Consider the following 15,903-nt stretch of genomic DNA (forward strand, 5'->3'; position numbering starts at 1 on the left):
TATATTTATAAATTTTTAATTATGTATATTTAATGATGTAATCTTCAGAAAACTGTTACCGTCCATACAAAACATCATCCCATCAATTTATTACTTTTCAATGTTTCTCTGATATAGTGATACAATAAATGAAAACAACAACAATAATAATAATAATAATAATAATAATAATAATATTAATATTAATAATAATACAAATAATAATAATGAAAACACTCATGTTACTAATACCTTATATAAATATGAATAATATTTTGTGAATACTTAAAGATAAGTGTGTCAGATTTGTAAGAGTTGACTGAGGTCTGATGTTGGATGTTGCGATTCTGATGTATATGGAGATGAAAAATATTCTAGGGAGATGTATTCTGTAAGCAAATTTTTCCAGTGTGTTATGTGAATGGTGTTTCGGGATTTCCAGTTCAAGAAGATAGTTTTCTTGGCAATGGCTAGAGCTATGAGGAGTATCCTTTTGTTTGTTATTTCCTGATTAAGTGTTGATAGATCGCCCAGTAGACAGAGTGAAGGGGATAATGGGATGTGACAACCCAGGAGGTGGGATAGGGATTCAGTAACATCTTCCCAGAATTGTTTAATGGGTGGGCAGTGCCATGTGGCGTGGATATATGTGTCCGGGCTATTTTGTGAGCAGTGCACGCAAGTTTCTGATGTGAATCCCATTTTAAACAGCCTTTCCCCAGTGTAGTGTGTTCTATGAAGGGTCTTGTACTGTATGAGCTGAAGGTTGGCGTTTTTAGTCATGGAATAAATATTATTACAAATTTGACTCCAGAAGTCGGTATCAGGAGCAATAGAAAGGTCTTTTTCCCATTTGGTTATTGGTAAACTTAAGGTTTTATTTGAATTGGTTATCATTTTGTATAATTTAGAAAGTAATTTCTTGGGGGACGATATATTAACTAAATCTGCTACTGCGGAAGGAAGGTGAAGATTGATGGTTCTGTTATTGATTTTAGATAAGACAGCTGATTTGAGTTGCAAATAAGTCAAGAATTGATTGCTCCCAATACCGTACTTCTGGACTAGGTAGGAAAATGGAACCAGTTTGTTTGACTGAAAAATGTGATTAATATGTGTGATACCCTTATCTGCCCATTTATGAAAATTTAGTATTTTTTTGTTACTTGTGAAGTCAGGGTTATTCCAGAGTGGGGTGAAGTTAGATGGAGCCAGATTGGAGTTTGTGATTTGATAATATTTCCACCAGGCCGTCAGAGCTGAAGCTATTGTCAAGGCTTTGAAGCATGAGTGATGTTTAATGGACTGACTAAGAAATGGAATGTCTGATATGTGTATGTTTTTGCAAAGTGATTGTTCTATATCTAGCCAAATGGTGTCTGCCTGAGTGGGGTGAGTCCATTTATATATGTATTGGAGTTGGTTTGCTAGCGAGTAATGGTAAAAATGTGGTGCTTCTAAGCCTCCTAAAGATTTGGGTTTTTGTAAAGTGCTTAATTTTATCCTTGGTGGTTTATTTTTCCAGTAGAATCGGTTGATGATGGAGTCTAGAGATTTGAACCAATTGAGAGTAGGCTGTGTTGGGATCATTGAAAATAGGTAGTTTATTTTAGGGAGTACTGTCATTTTGATTATTGATATTCTTCCCTGGATTGAGATTGGTAAGTTGTGCCAGCGATTGAGGTCATCTTCTACTGTTTTTAATAAAGGAGTGAAATTGAGTCCATTCAGCTCTGACAGCCTGGAGGAAACCCTAACGCCTAAGTAAGTGATGTGACCTGTGCATACAGGAATGGGTGATACCTGGGCTGCCACATCCCATTTAGATTGATGTAGTGGAAGGATTAAAGATTTATTCCAGTTTATTGCATAATCGGAAATTTTAGAGTATGAATCAATGGTTTTAGTTATTTCTTGTAGAGATGACTGAGGATTTTGTAAAAAGAGTAAGATATCATCGGCATATAAACTAATCTTATGTTGGGTTTGGGGTGTGTGAATTCCTTTGATGAGTGGATTCTGGCGGATGGCTGCTGCTAAGGGTTCAATGAAGATGGTAAATAAAGATGGAGAGAGTGGACATCCCTGCCTAGTCCCCCTGTGCAGTGTGAAGCTTTGTGATGTTAGTCCATTGGTGTTGACTGTGGCTGAAGGTGTTGTGTATAAAATCTTAATCCAGTTAATAAACGACTCCCCAAAGCCAAATTTTTGTAGTGTGGTGAAAAGAAAGTTCCAGTTGACTCTGTCGAAAGCTTTTTCTGCATCTAAAGTGACTATGAGGGTGTCTAGTATCTATTTAGGTACTAGTATCTAATGAATAAGTACTAGTATCTAATAAATAAGTACTAGTATCTAATGAATAAGTAGTATCTAATAAATAAGTACTAATGAATAAGTACTAGTATCTAATAAATAAGTACTAGTATCTATTTAGGTATCTAATGAATAAGTACTAGTATCTAATAAATAAGTACTAGTATCTATTTAATAGGTACTAGTATCTAATGTGTACTAGTATCTATCTAATGAATAAGTACTAGTATCTTTTTAAAAAAGTACTACTAGTAGCTAAAGAATAAACACTATCTAAAGAATAAGCACTAGTATCTAATGAATATTTACTAGTACTTAATGGAAAATATACTAGTATCTAAAAAATAAGTACTAGTAACATGAAAATAGATACTAGTACAGGTAATAGATTAAATCTCAGAAAGGCTTGCCATAATTCTTGTTATGTTATTTTGATATGTCCTATCTAATGTGTGACTCTGGTCCACAAAACCAGTTGTAAGAGTAAATTTGTTTTGGTAGGATAGATTTGGTTTGGATATTTGGTTTGTTAGGATAGGACAATATTTGGCCGAGATACAACTATTTGAAAATCTAGAATCTAAGGGTGCAAAAAATTTTAATTACTGAGAAAATCGCCTTTTACAGTTGTCCAACTAAAGTTCTTAGCTATGCATATTACTAACCAAAAAATAAGTTTTGATATATTTATGATAGGGAATTTACGAAATAATGTTTTTTGTCATAAAAAAACGATCATTTTGACCCATACAATGTATTGTTGACTATTGCTACAAATATACCCATGCTACTTAAAACTGGTTTTGTGGTCCATGGTCATATATAAGTGTAGTTGACACTGGAAAAAGAAAAAAAAGAAAAAACGACACGACAAACGTTTGTTAGGTACTTCTTTTTATTCCCTTCCCATAAGAATAGCCACATCAATGAGGAATTCTCTTATTTTGCAATCAGGCCTCACACAGTAATGAGATGGATGAAAAGAGGTCAGTACAAATATCTCACGTTAAACAGCCAGTCGAGAACTGAGTTGCTCTAAATATAAAAAGTATTGTACTATTCATTCCTGACTTGTCAACATCATAACAAAAGGTAAAAAATATGCCCCCGGAGTAAATACAATTGTGATATTGCACAATAGTTTAAAGTACAGTATGTACAGTTTCACATACAGTGGTCATGCTGCCGTTAAAACAAGTTAATACACGAGCAGAATGCAATCATAATATGAGATACAGATGAGTAAATATAGTATATTGTTTACACTTTCACTCGTATATTTACTCATAAACAATAAAATGTCAAAGCCTTCTTGAAGTGCTGTGATCAAAAAAAATCGATATTTACATTTAATAAAAAGGCCTATACATGTGCCATATGACAGGCAGCACAACTGAGCCGTGTTCGGTTAATAATACAACTTTGTCCTTTTTACAAGAAACCTTCACAAAACATAAACTCAACATGTCTAAAGAGTAACACTGTAAAAGATAACTGAAAGGGGTCATATTATGACAACTAAAATGATTTCTGTCTCCACTACACATTCAGGTACATCTTTTTTCTTCACAGATTTTGGAAAATCCAAGCTTCCTAATACACATAGATGAGACACAACGAAAGGCCAGGTCATCTACAAAATATCCTCATAAAAATATATTCATATATTTCATTTGTTGTGAATCTTAACCGACTAGCTACCCTTACGATAATACAAAACAATAGTTAAATTGTCGATGTAAATGAGGGGTGAAGAATTTGATATTAGAATAGAAAAGTGTGAAACATCAATACTCTTTTACATTCTCACGAATCCATTATTCCTTTTCAAAAGGTTTGAAAATAAATATTTAACAAAGTTAACGTGGTTATAATCTAAAATGGGATCGTGAAACCTGTTTCAAAAATAATATTAATGTAAATTATAAGATGCATACCCACTTCTCGCAAAACTAAATAACTAAGAGAGATCAAATTTAGCTTAACGTCAGCGCCAATAGCCTAGTGGGCAAGTGCGTTGACATTTTACGCTATTGCGTTTACGGGTGTCCCGAGTTCGAATCCCAACTCAGGGATCTTTCCCGATCCGCCCCTCTCTCTCTTCAACTTAGCTTCCTGTTTGCTCTCAACTGTCCTATCACAATAAAAGCAAAACACCAAAAAAAAAAAAAAAAAACCCACCCAAAATTAGCTTGACATCTCTATGAGAGAATTATAATGAACTCAGAATTACTCCAATACATGGAAATCTAGATATTTAATATATTTAACAAATAATTACATATAAATCTGAGGTTCTAAAATCATTCTTTAAACCAGCCTCTCAGAGAATGGATCATTTGTATGTATCATTTGACATTTTATTCAAAAAGATAAAAAAAGTAATTTGACAAAATAAACAGTGCAATAACTTCCATTCCATTCTTAACACTTCTAAACTCATAAATGTCAGGTCTACTTTCTTCTCAGACAAATATATCAAATAAATTAAACAAAAACAGCCATATGATTTGTTGGGATTCTCCTTTTACCTATTCAACCAGTGTAAATTCTCCAGAGACGGCTGGCTGAATCCTAAAGGCACCTTGAATTAAGTCATTAAATTGGTGTCAGTGGTCCCACCATCTTTATCTGCGACTACAAACGCTGATGATACACGTTTGGGTTTTCATTTCCAAATAGATGTCACTATGCCACAGCTTGCATAAATGAATCACAGACAAAATGATCTCAAAATAACATCTTTATGCCATAAAACATGCCTTCAGCAAAACAAATGCTTAAGACTGAGAGGTGTTTGGCAAGGATCAATGAACTGAAGGCTTCCACAAGAAAATAAATGAGCATTGCTGTGCAGAAGGCTACAAACAGAGTGTCGCTTTGACATAATTCTTGGTGCATGCTTTGTTTTTCTTCTCCTCGCTGATGATATACAATCTGAAGTCATCTTAAACTCATATCTCTTTCGTTTGTGCAATGAATTAAATACAAATATTCATATAGAGCATTTAACATTTACAGTCTATCATTTTCCACACTTGTAAGATTAAGCAAAAAAACAAAGTAAATGTTTCAACTTACAAATAAAAGAGGATTTTGGCAAATAACGATGTTTCTGTTAAAAACAAAACAAAAAAAAGAACACATGGTGAAATGATTTATTAACATGTGATCCAGAGATTACACACTTTACACACAGATTAAAAGACGTCTGCCAAAACACAATAGAAAGAGACAAGCCAGTCACTATGTACAGGACAGTTTCTCAAACTGGTGATGAACTTGATCCCAAAGCATTAGTTCTGATACTCAAAAAAAGATTCTGAAAGAGTCTGTACACCCCCATTAGATGAACCATTCTTTCTTGCTTTCGTCGATGGTTTCTGTGAAGTTGGGCTCGGTGCCGATAATGGCCGCGTCGGCTGATTCAGACGACTCGCCCCCCTTGGCCTCGTTGGTGTGGTAGGTGCCTTTATGGCGGAACATGTAGCGGATCAGAAACACCAGGGTGCACAGAATAGTGAAGATCACCACTGCAATGATACCTGCAAGAAAAAGACATTCACCACAGTTAACAGAATAGTTGAAAATGTGCTGAAAATGTCTCACCTTCAAGGATTAGTTCACCTCTGAGCTCAAATTCCCTGATAATTTACTCACCCCAATGTCATCCGAGATGTTCATGTCTTCCTTTCCTCAGTCAAAAAGAAGGTTTTTGAAGAAAACAATCTAGGTTTTTTTTCCATATGGACTTTAATGGGGATCAATGGGTTGAAGGTCCAAATTGCAGATTCAATGCAGCTTCAAAGAACTCCACACAAGGAATAATGGAGGCGATGCACATCTACAACTTCACGTGTGGTTAGTTCTTCATGTGTACTCCGGTTCAAAATCTAATTTTCTCCTCCAACTTCAAAATCGTCCGACATTATTGTTTTACTTCTTTTTAGTAAATGGCGTAGATGAGTTAGACGAGCATTTGTGGTTAAAAAGTATGTCAGACCCCTGTTGAACTGTCTGTCTTGGTTTCTCCCATGTACGCCCATATTTGGTTTTCCTGTCCTAATTATCGTTTATGACCATCACCTGCCATGTTAATCAATGTCCCGACTCCCTTTATAAGTTTCTGTTCTAGTTTCTGTATTCGGTATTGAGGTTACTTTGCTGTGTGTCCCTGCCTTCTGTCTGTGGATTACTCATTAAAGACTTTGCATTTAATTCTACTTTGTGTTGCACATTTTCCTACGTACACCCATGTGTAGAAAATGGCAGATCGATTTGCTAGATAAGACCCTTATTCCTCAGCTGGGATCGTGTAGAGCCCTTTGAAGCAGCATTGAAACTGCAATTTGGACCTTCAGCTAGTTGATCCTCATTGAAGTTCACTATATTGAGAGTGAGTAAGTAAATTATTAGGAAATTTAATTCTGGAGTGAACTAATCCTTTAGAGCCATCCAAGATGTAGATGAGTTTGTTTTTTCATTGGAACAGATTTAGGAAAATAAGGCATTATATTTTGCTCACCTTTGCAGTGATTGGGTGCCGTCAGAATGAAAGTCCAAACAACTGATAAAACATCACAACAATCCACAAGTAATCCACATGATTCCAGTAAATCAATTAACATCTTGTGAAGAGAAAATCTCTGTGTTTGTAATAAAGAAATACATCATTAAAGGATCACTCCACTTTCAGAATAAACATTTCCAGATAATTTACTCAACCCCATGTCATCCAAAATATTCAGTCGCTAAGAAATTAAGTTTTTTTAAGGAAAACATTCCAGGATTTTTCTCCATATATTGAACTTAAATGGTGCTCAAGGGATTGAAGGTTTTTGCAGTTTCAATGTAGCTTCAAAGGAATTGGAATAAGGGTCTTATCTAGAGAAACTATCCGTCATTTTCTTAAAAATAATACTATTTATACAGTTTTAACCACAAACTGTTGAGCACCACTGAAGTCCACTATTTGGAGAAAAATCCTGTAATGTTTTCCTCAACAAAACGTAATTTCTTTGCAAATGAAGAAAGAATGAACATCTTTGGAGACATGGGGGTGAGTAAATAATCGGAAATGTTTATTTTGGAAGTGGAGTAATCCTTTAAGACATTTTTCATGAGATGTTAATTGATAGCCTGGAGTCATGTGGATTACTTGTGGATTTTTGTGACGTTTTGAAGCTGTTTAACCTCTCGTTCTGACGGCACCCATTCACTGCAAAGGATTCATTGGTGAGCAAATGAGTACTGCTAAATTTCTCCAAATGTGTTCTGAATAAGAAACAAACTACATCTTGGAAGGCCTAAGGGTGAGTTACTTTCAGCAAATTTTCATTTTTGGATAAAATATTACTTTAGCATAACAGATAACTTAAAATAAGTAATTGTTCATCTGAATTAGATAAGAATATGTTTCCATCTCACCTCCTATAATAGCTGAATTCCTATTAACTCCATCCGGTATCACTCTCTCTTCATTGAAGGGAAAATCAGCACCTGTAGGTGATTATAAATCATAATAATTATTAGATATTGTTGTTTTCATTTCAATTTTAGTTACAGTAATTTTGTAGTGGTGTTCTTGTCATTATTCAAGTGTTTTGGGGGGATTTACAATGTCATTTTTGTTTTTTAAAGATTATTGGAAAATGTTTTACAAGAAAATACTATTTCAGTTTTTTACTTTAAAATTTTATGTTTAATGCAATGTGCTACTTGCCATTTCTTCATAATTTTTAGTGAAATTTACTAACAAAATCTGAGTTAAAATTATTTCTACACCACTTTTTTTCCAGTGTAGTTTTAGTTTCTGTTAAAGGAGTAGTTTACTTTCAGAACAAAAATTTTGAGATAATGTACTCACTCCCTTATCATCCAAGATGTTTATGGCTTTCTTTCTTCAGTTGTAAGGAAATTATGTTTTTTGAGGAAAACATTTCAGGATTTCTCTCCATATAATGGACTTCTATGGTGCCCCCGAGTTTGAACTTCCAAAATGCAGCTTCAAACGATCCCAGCCGAGGAAAGAAGGGCCTTATCTAGCAAAACAATCTGTTATTTTCTAAAAAAAATGTACAATTTATATACCTTTTAACCTCATATGCTTGTCTTGTTTGTGTGTACTCTTTGTAGAGATTAAAAAGTATATAAATTGTAAATGTTTTTAGATTTACGTTTCGCTAGAAGACCCTTCTTCCTCGGCTGGGATCATTTAGAGCCCTTTGAAGCTGCATTTAAACTGCATTTTGAAAGTTCAAACTCTAGGGCACCATAGAAGTTCATTATATGGAGAGAAATCCTGAATTTTTTCCCTCAAAAAACATAATTTCTTTACGACTGGAGAAAGAAAGACATGAACATCTTGGATAACGGGAGGGGGGGTTATCTGTACATTTTTGTTCTGAAAGTGAACTACTCCTTTAACTATAATTACCCTAATAGACTGAAAATGAATAAATGTGAAAACAATGAACAGGTGGATATTTCCATTTCTGAGAAAAAAAAAATTAAGTTCTCTATGTTGAAATGTAGATTATTTTTTAAGAAGCTGCTGTGACTAAACAATTCTTCTCAACATGTTTGTCAGATACACAGCATATAATGATTCAATGACCAATTTTCTTCACAGAAACCATTTTGTTCACTAACTGGCAGTTGACCTTTTTACAAAATAGCAGGGCACAATTTTGGAAGGCCTTTTTATTTAGTTATGGCTGTGGTGATTGGTTTAAGTCGAATGTAAAATGTCCTACTGCTGTATTGAACTTTCGTTCAGTATGTGTTTCATGCTTAAATCAATCTGAAAGCAATACAATAGCTGGCAGTTAAGACGCACATTTAGGTGAGTTTCTATAAAGAGGTTTACAGCAGACAGATCTCGTTGGTCAGGTCAATGCTTCACTCTGGAGGTGCTGCAATCAATAAACTAGCATTGGAAATGAAATGTCTTTTACAGCACTCCTGGGAAATAATGCAGTAGTAAGAGATTTCAGTGCGTTTCTTAGACTTCAAGACCTTTTTTAATTAATTTTTTAGTTAATATTTAGGTTGTTAAATGTGCTGACCTGCGTCTAGGTGCCACGGGTCGGTTGCAGCAGACATGGGTGGGATCGTGAGGGGTGAAGCTCCGCAGTTGGATTCCACCAGTTTACCCTGGTGAGAGACAGGCACAGAACCGCGGGACCTGAGAGCGGCTTTCAGAGGAGCAATGCTGTTGAACTGCACTCTGGATAGGCAGCCCACAAACCCGGGTGTGTTGTATTTCTCAATAATCACCGGATCAATGTACCCAGTTTCTGCAAGAGATATAGATAGGAATCTAAAGTTAGACTGAAAGCATGAGAATAATCAGTATCGAAATGTTTGAAATGTCAGACAGTCTGAAATACAAGATAATGGCAGAAAACTGATCCAAGTCTTGTTCCGGGAAAAGTGTTCCATTTCACTGCAATAAAAGGATAAGATCAATGCATGTCCATGTATTATGTACATACATTAGATCTGCATTACAATGGGATCCTAAAATAAAACCTTGAGGGAGCAACTGTATCTGAACAAAGAATGTATCATTTTCACTTGAATTACAAACATGTTGATAATAAATTGCTCTCTGCATGTATGCCGCTCCCATTCAATGGAAATAATTTATTTGTTGATATAGTGAATATTTAAAGGAAAGGTTCACTTAAAATCAAAACTATGTACTCACTGTCATTTGTACAAACTTGAATGACTTTCTTCTTGATCTTTTAAATTTATCATTTGATTAAGTTTACAATTTTACAATTTATCAATTGATTCAGAAGTTTATTATTAGTAATTAATTAGTGAATTATGACATTGTGGTTTGATCCAGTGATTTTTTTTTTCTTAAAAAAAATCACTCAACTGAAATAATCTGATCTAATAATACACTAAAATTACACACACACACACACACACACACACACACACACACACACACACACACACACACACACACACACACACACACACACACACACACACACAAAGTATGAAGCAACAAACTAAATTAATTATATGCAATCTGAATATATAAATGTAAATCAGAATATAATTCTGAATATGCAGAAGTAAATCAGAATATATATTTAGAAATCTGAATATATAAATGTAAATTGTGAATATATACAGTAGTTATAAATCTGACAATATAGTTATAGATCTGAATATATAAATGTAAATCAGAATACACAGTAATAATTCTGAATATGCAGAAATCAGAATATATATTTAGAAATCTGACTATAAATGTAAATTGTGAATATAGTTATAAATCTGACAATATAGTTATAGATCTGAATATATATATGTAAATCAGAATACATAGTTATTATTCTGAACATATAGTTATAAATTTGACTATATAGTTATAAATTTGACTATATAGTTATAAATCTGAATATATAAATATAAATTGTAAATATATAGTTATAAATCTGACAATAGTTATAGATCTGAATATATAAATGTAAATTAAAATACATAGTTATAATTCTGAATATATAGAAGTAAATCAGAATACATATTTAGAAATCTGAATATATAAATGTAAATTGTAAATATATAGTTACAAACCTGACGATATAGTTATAAATCTGAATATATAAAAGTAAATCAGAATATATATTTAAAAATCTGACTATATAAATGTAAATCTGACTATATAAATGTAAATCAAAATATATAGTTATAAGTCTGAATATATAGATACAAATTTTAATATAATATAAGCTACTAAATTTACTAATACTAAACTGCTAAAATGATTTCTAAAAATTTTGAATATAGCTTAAAGCTTAGTAGAATTATTAACCAATGTCAAAAGCAAATTACTAAAATTTGAACTAAAATTAAAATGAAAACCGAAAATAAAAGCTAATTACAATTTTTGTTTAAATATTATAATACCAAATAAAATCTAATAAAATAATACTGACTGGTTTCCCACATGAGGCTCTTTTATAACTTCAGAGGGCTCATAATATAAGACTTATGTGCCACTTTCATGATATTTTAATTATGCTTTGTGAGTTTTTTGACAAGAGCGACCAGAACATTCTTCAAAACATCATCTTTAATGCGCTACAGCAAAAAGTATGTCATCCAAGTTTGGAACAACATAAAGGTGACAAAATGACAACAAACTTTAATTTTTGGCTTGATTAAACCTTGATTTCTGCTCAACAGTCCAACCTGATCTTTATACCTAATCCTCAGGCATTTTCATAAAACACTTAATATTACACTTCTACTCTTTTCTCTCCCCCCTCTTTCTTGTCTTCAGGCACACTGATGTATCCTGGTACCTTCAAAGTGCTGTAGATTTGCCTACCGAACCCCCTCCACTGAACACAGACAAAAGAGTCCATCTAACTGCTGCACATTACAGACGAAACCTCTTCAAACCTGTGTTTGTGAAGCCTCTTCAAAGAAGCCGTGGCGCACAGCTAAATTCAGCATTCTCTCACCACAGCCAGCGGTAAAGTACACACTGTCTCTACGGTAAAAGACCGCACATGAAAAACACACAATGAGAACAATGGATAAAAAACAAAGCTAGCTGTCTGTGTTGTGCATCAAGAACACCTCATAGGGATGATGGATTTTTTTGATTCGGAGTATCAGTAAAACAGCTTTTACAGCGTTATGCGAGAGATGACAGTTTATCAGAGATTCAAGGTTGTGTGGCATTCAGATGTAAATTAAGAATGCATTTCTGAAACTAGTTTGCACCAATAAACAAGATGCACAATAAGGTGTAATTTATGTGAATTTAGTCTTAAAGTAATAGCAGCCACATAAGCTAATAACCTAGCTGCTGTGATGTCTATTAATCAAAGAACAAAAGAAAAAGCAGGAAATCAATAACTTTTGTAGCTTTAAGGATTCATCGATATTTAATTTAGCATTTAGTGTTTGATCACTTTTTTCAATTTCTGTAAATTTCCTACTTGCTGAAGGGCACAGGTAAATAATGGCTTTATGTGAAGATTGTTTTAAGTTCAGTTAAATTGGAATATGTTATTTATTATAAGTCTAATAAATGTTCAAATTGATAGCTCTCAATAATACTGTAATGTTGAATGGCTATAGTCAAAGGTTAAATATTAAGAAAAAAAGAACAAATTCCTAGAGACATGAGTGATATATATATATCAGTGATACTCACATTCAGTCATAAAAAAATTAACAAATATTAAAACTATACTGTCTTTATGTTGTTTCCACATTAATTTGAAGATTGAATGTGAAATTATTGCAATATAAAAGTATATTTAAAAATTTTGCCACCAACTGACAGCACTCAAAAAAAAAAAAAAACTATATTATTAAAATGTAAAAAAACGTTTTTCTTTTTAAATATATTTTATATAATATATATTAATGCAATTTATTCTTGTGATGGCAAACCTGAATTTTCATCAGTCATTACTTCAGTTTTCAGTGTCGCATGATCCTTTAGAAATGATTCTAATATGCTGATGTTGTGCTCAAGATGTTGAATAGTTGAATGGAATAGAAAATTGTTAAATAGAAAAATTCAAACAACAGCATTTTAATAGATATCTTTTGTAATCTTAATTTACTGCCGCTTTTGATTAAATGTGCGACGATTTAGTGGCATGTTAAAATATGTAAAAAAATTGTAAGATTATGAGATTAAAGTCGTAATATTTTGAGAATAAAACCGAAATGACGAGAATAAAGTCAGATTAATATGAGAATAAAGTCAAAATATTTCAAGAATAAAGTTGAAATATTTTGATTATTGCAATATAAAAGTATATTTAAAAATTTACTAATGTTAGGTGGGATTAATCGCAATTTCAGAAAAACGTGTGATTAATTAGTTACTTTTTTAATTGATTGACAGCACTAGTAAAAAAAAAGTAAAACAATGTTATTAAAATTTAAAATAATGAGTCAAAATATTTCAAGAATAAAGTTAAATTTCGACTTTATTCTCAAAACATTTCGACTTTATTCTCGCAATTTCAACTTTATTCTTGAAACATTTAGACTACATTCTCAAAATATTTCGACTTTATTTCAGTAATTTCAACTTTTTTTCATAATTTCAACTTTATTCTCGTAATTTTGTTTTTTCCTCAAAACATTTAGACTTTATTCTAGCAATTTAAACTTTATTCTTGAAACATTTAGACTACATTCTCAAAACATTTAGACTTTATTTTAGTAATTTCAACTTTTTTTCATAATTTCAACTTTATTCTCGTAATTTCGTCTTTTTTCTCAAAACATTTAGACTTTATTCTCATAATTTTGTTTTTATTCTCATAATTTTGTCTTTTTTCTTGTAATTTCGCCTTTATTCTCGTAATTTTGTCTTTATTCTCTAAACATTTTGACTTTATTCTCACAATTTCATCTTTATTCTCGTAATTTCGACTTAATTCTCATCATTTCGATTTAATTATCATAATTTAGACTTTATTCTCATAATTTTGTCTTTATTCTCGCAACTTTATTTTAGTAATTTTACCTTTATTCTCATAATTTTGTTTTTTTTCTTGTAATTTCGCCTTTATTCTCATAATTTCATCTTTATTCTCGTAATTTTAATTTAATTCTCATAATTTCGACTTAATTATCATAATTTTGATTTTATTCTCATAATTTCATCTTTATTCTCGTAATTTGACTTTATTCTAGTAATTTTGCCTTTATTCTCATAATTTTGTCTTTATTCTGGAAACATTTTGACTTTATTCTCATAATTTCTTCTTTATTCTCGTAATTTCAACGTAATTCTAGTAATTTCGACTTAATTCTCGTAATTTCGTCTTTATTCTCATAATTTCGACTTAATTATCATGATTTCGACTTTATTCTCGACACATTTAGACTTTATTCTAATAATTTTGTCTTTATTCTCGTAATTTCCACTTTATTCTAGAAACTTGCCTTTATTCTCGTAATTCTGTCTTTATTCTCAAAACAGTTTGACTTTATTGTCATAATTTCCTCTTTAATCTCATAATTTCAACTTTATTCTAGTAATTTCGGTTTAATTCTCAAAATTTGTCTTTATTCTCAAAACATTTGGACTTTATTCTCGTAATTTCGGCTTTATTCTCGTAATTTAGAATTTATTTTAGTAATTTTGCCTTTATTCTCATAATTTTGTCTTTATTCTCAAAACATTTCGACTTTATTCTCGTAATTTTTACTTTATTCTCAAAACATTACGACTTTAATCTCTGAATTTCCATTTTTTTTAAACGGTGCACTAAAACGCCGTTGTATAAATGCATTCTTGTTAAATAAAAGAAAAGAAATTTTCGATAAACATACTGATAATATTGACAATTTATATTCTAGTGTATATAATTCATATTACACATCCTTAAACCTACCCTAAATTTAACAACTACCTTACTAACTATTAATAAGCATTAATTAGAAGTTAATTGAGGCAAAAATCATAAAACTTAATAGTTAGTTAATAGCTAGAACTGGACCTTAAAATAAAGTGTGACCTTAAAACAATATATTTTTATTGTAACATGTTGTAGGTACAATGTGTTATACTAATGAAAGCCAACAAACATTCGCTACTTGAAGAAATAATGGGCCAAAACACTAAAATATTCCACATACCAGGTCTCACTGGGGTAAAATGGGATTTTTTCCCCACCATTCAACAAAAAGAAATAGGCTCCCCACATTACTAAAGTCAACCTCGAAGCTGAATGCTCAGTAGAAAGTGAAAAAATGTGATAACATCCTCATGAATACTCCATCTCCATCTCAGATTCTTGCAGGCACAAGCCAGACAGAACACTTGTTCATTTTCAGCAATACGCCTATATGAATACCAATACACAAAATATGATCCGCATTTGTTTCAGCGATCTGTTTTTCAATGTGAAGCGAACAGAGCTGTAGAGATGTTACATCTGATGTGAATGATCTCATTAAATTCTAGAATATGAAATTAGAGGGAGTAATGTGAGTGTCTCATCACTTATATGAAAAACGACATCAAAGCAGCAAATTAAACGATTATCATTCTTGTCACATTCAGATCCAAAATGCAAACATGTTCAATGATTTAAAAGAACATAGCTACTGCAGAGAACCTGACTGGAAATCGCATAAAACCTTCGACTATTCAGGATCATGTTTGTTGTACGAAATATAGCACGTTGTGCTGTGTATTGGTTCCTCAGAGGCGTGAAACGTGGCTGGAATATTTATGAGAATTGACTGATTGTTGCGGCTGCAAATTTAGGTGGAAAGCTCTGGAGATTTCCCTCTCGCTTTTCATGATGCTCTGATTATTAGAGACATGCTGCAGTATTTGCACTTACATTACCCCTTGTTTTGTGCAAACTGGACTTCTATTACATGGTTTTTACCTTCTTGATGAACCATGCCATACTGCAAGCTGATCAGGGCTCAAATCAGCCCACAGCTCTTCTTTTCTCCAGCCGACGTTAACAGGGAGGAGGGAGCACTGCAGTTTCTTTGTTTCTCAGTGCTGCAAACTTTACCTCGAGTCATAGTTACAGGAACAAACAAACATTGATTTTTCACAATCCGGGCTTAAAGTTCATCATG

The 15,903-nt window shown here is 32.4% G+C and overlaps 1 protein-coding gene across 1 annotated transcript in view; it reads right to left on the minus strand.

Moving 5' to 3' along the window:
- Positions 1-3,182: 3,182 nt before the first annotated feature.
- The window catches only part of cntnap2a (contactin associated protein 2a), a 598,272-nt gene continuing 585,551 nt past the window's right edge, over positions 3,183-15,903 (minus strand). The window contains exons 22-24 of the mRNA XM_073831069.1: positions 9,360-9,590; positions 7,720-7,791; positions 3,183-5,837 (exon numbers count right to left, since the gene is read on the minus strand). Coding sequence (XP_073687170.1) covers positions 5,638-5,837; positions 7,720-7,791; positions 9,360-9,590 — 503 coding nt within the window. The 3' untranslated portion in view covers positions 3,183-5,637. The remainder of the gene's footprint in view (positions 5,838-7,719; positions 7,792-9,359; positions 9,591-15,903) is intronic.

The sequence above is a fragment of the Garra rufa genome, chromosome 24 (genome assembly GCF_049309525.1).
Source record: "Garra rufa chromosome 24, GarRuf1.0, whole genome shotgun sequence".
NCBI lineage: Eukaryota > Metazoa > Chordata > Actinopteri > Cypriniformes > Cyprinidae > Garra > Garra rufa.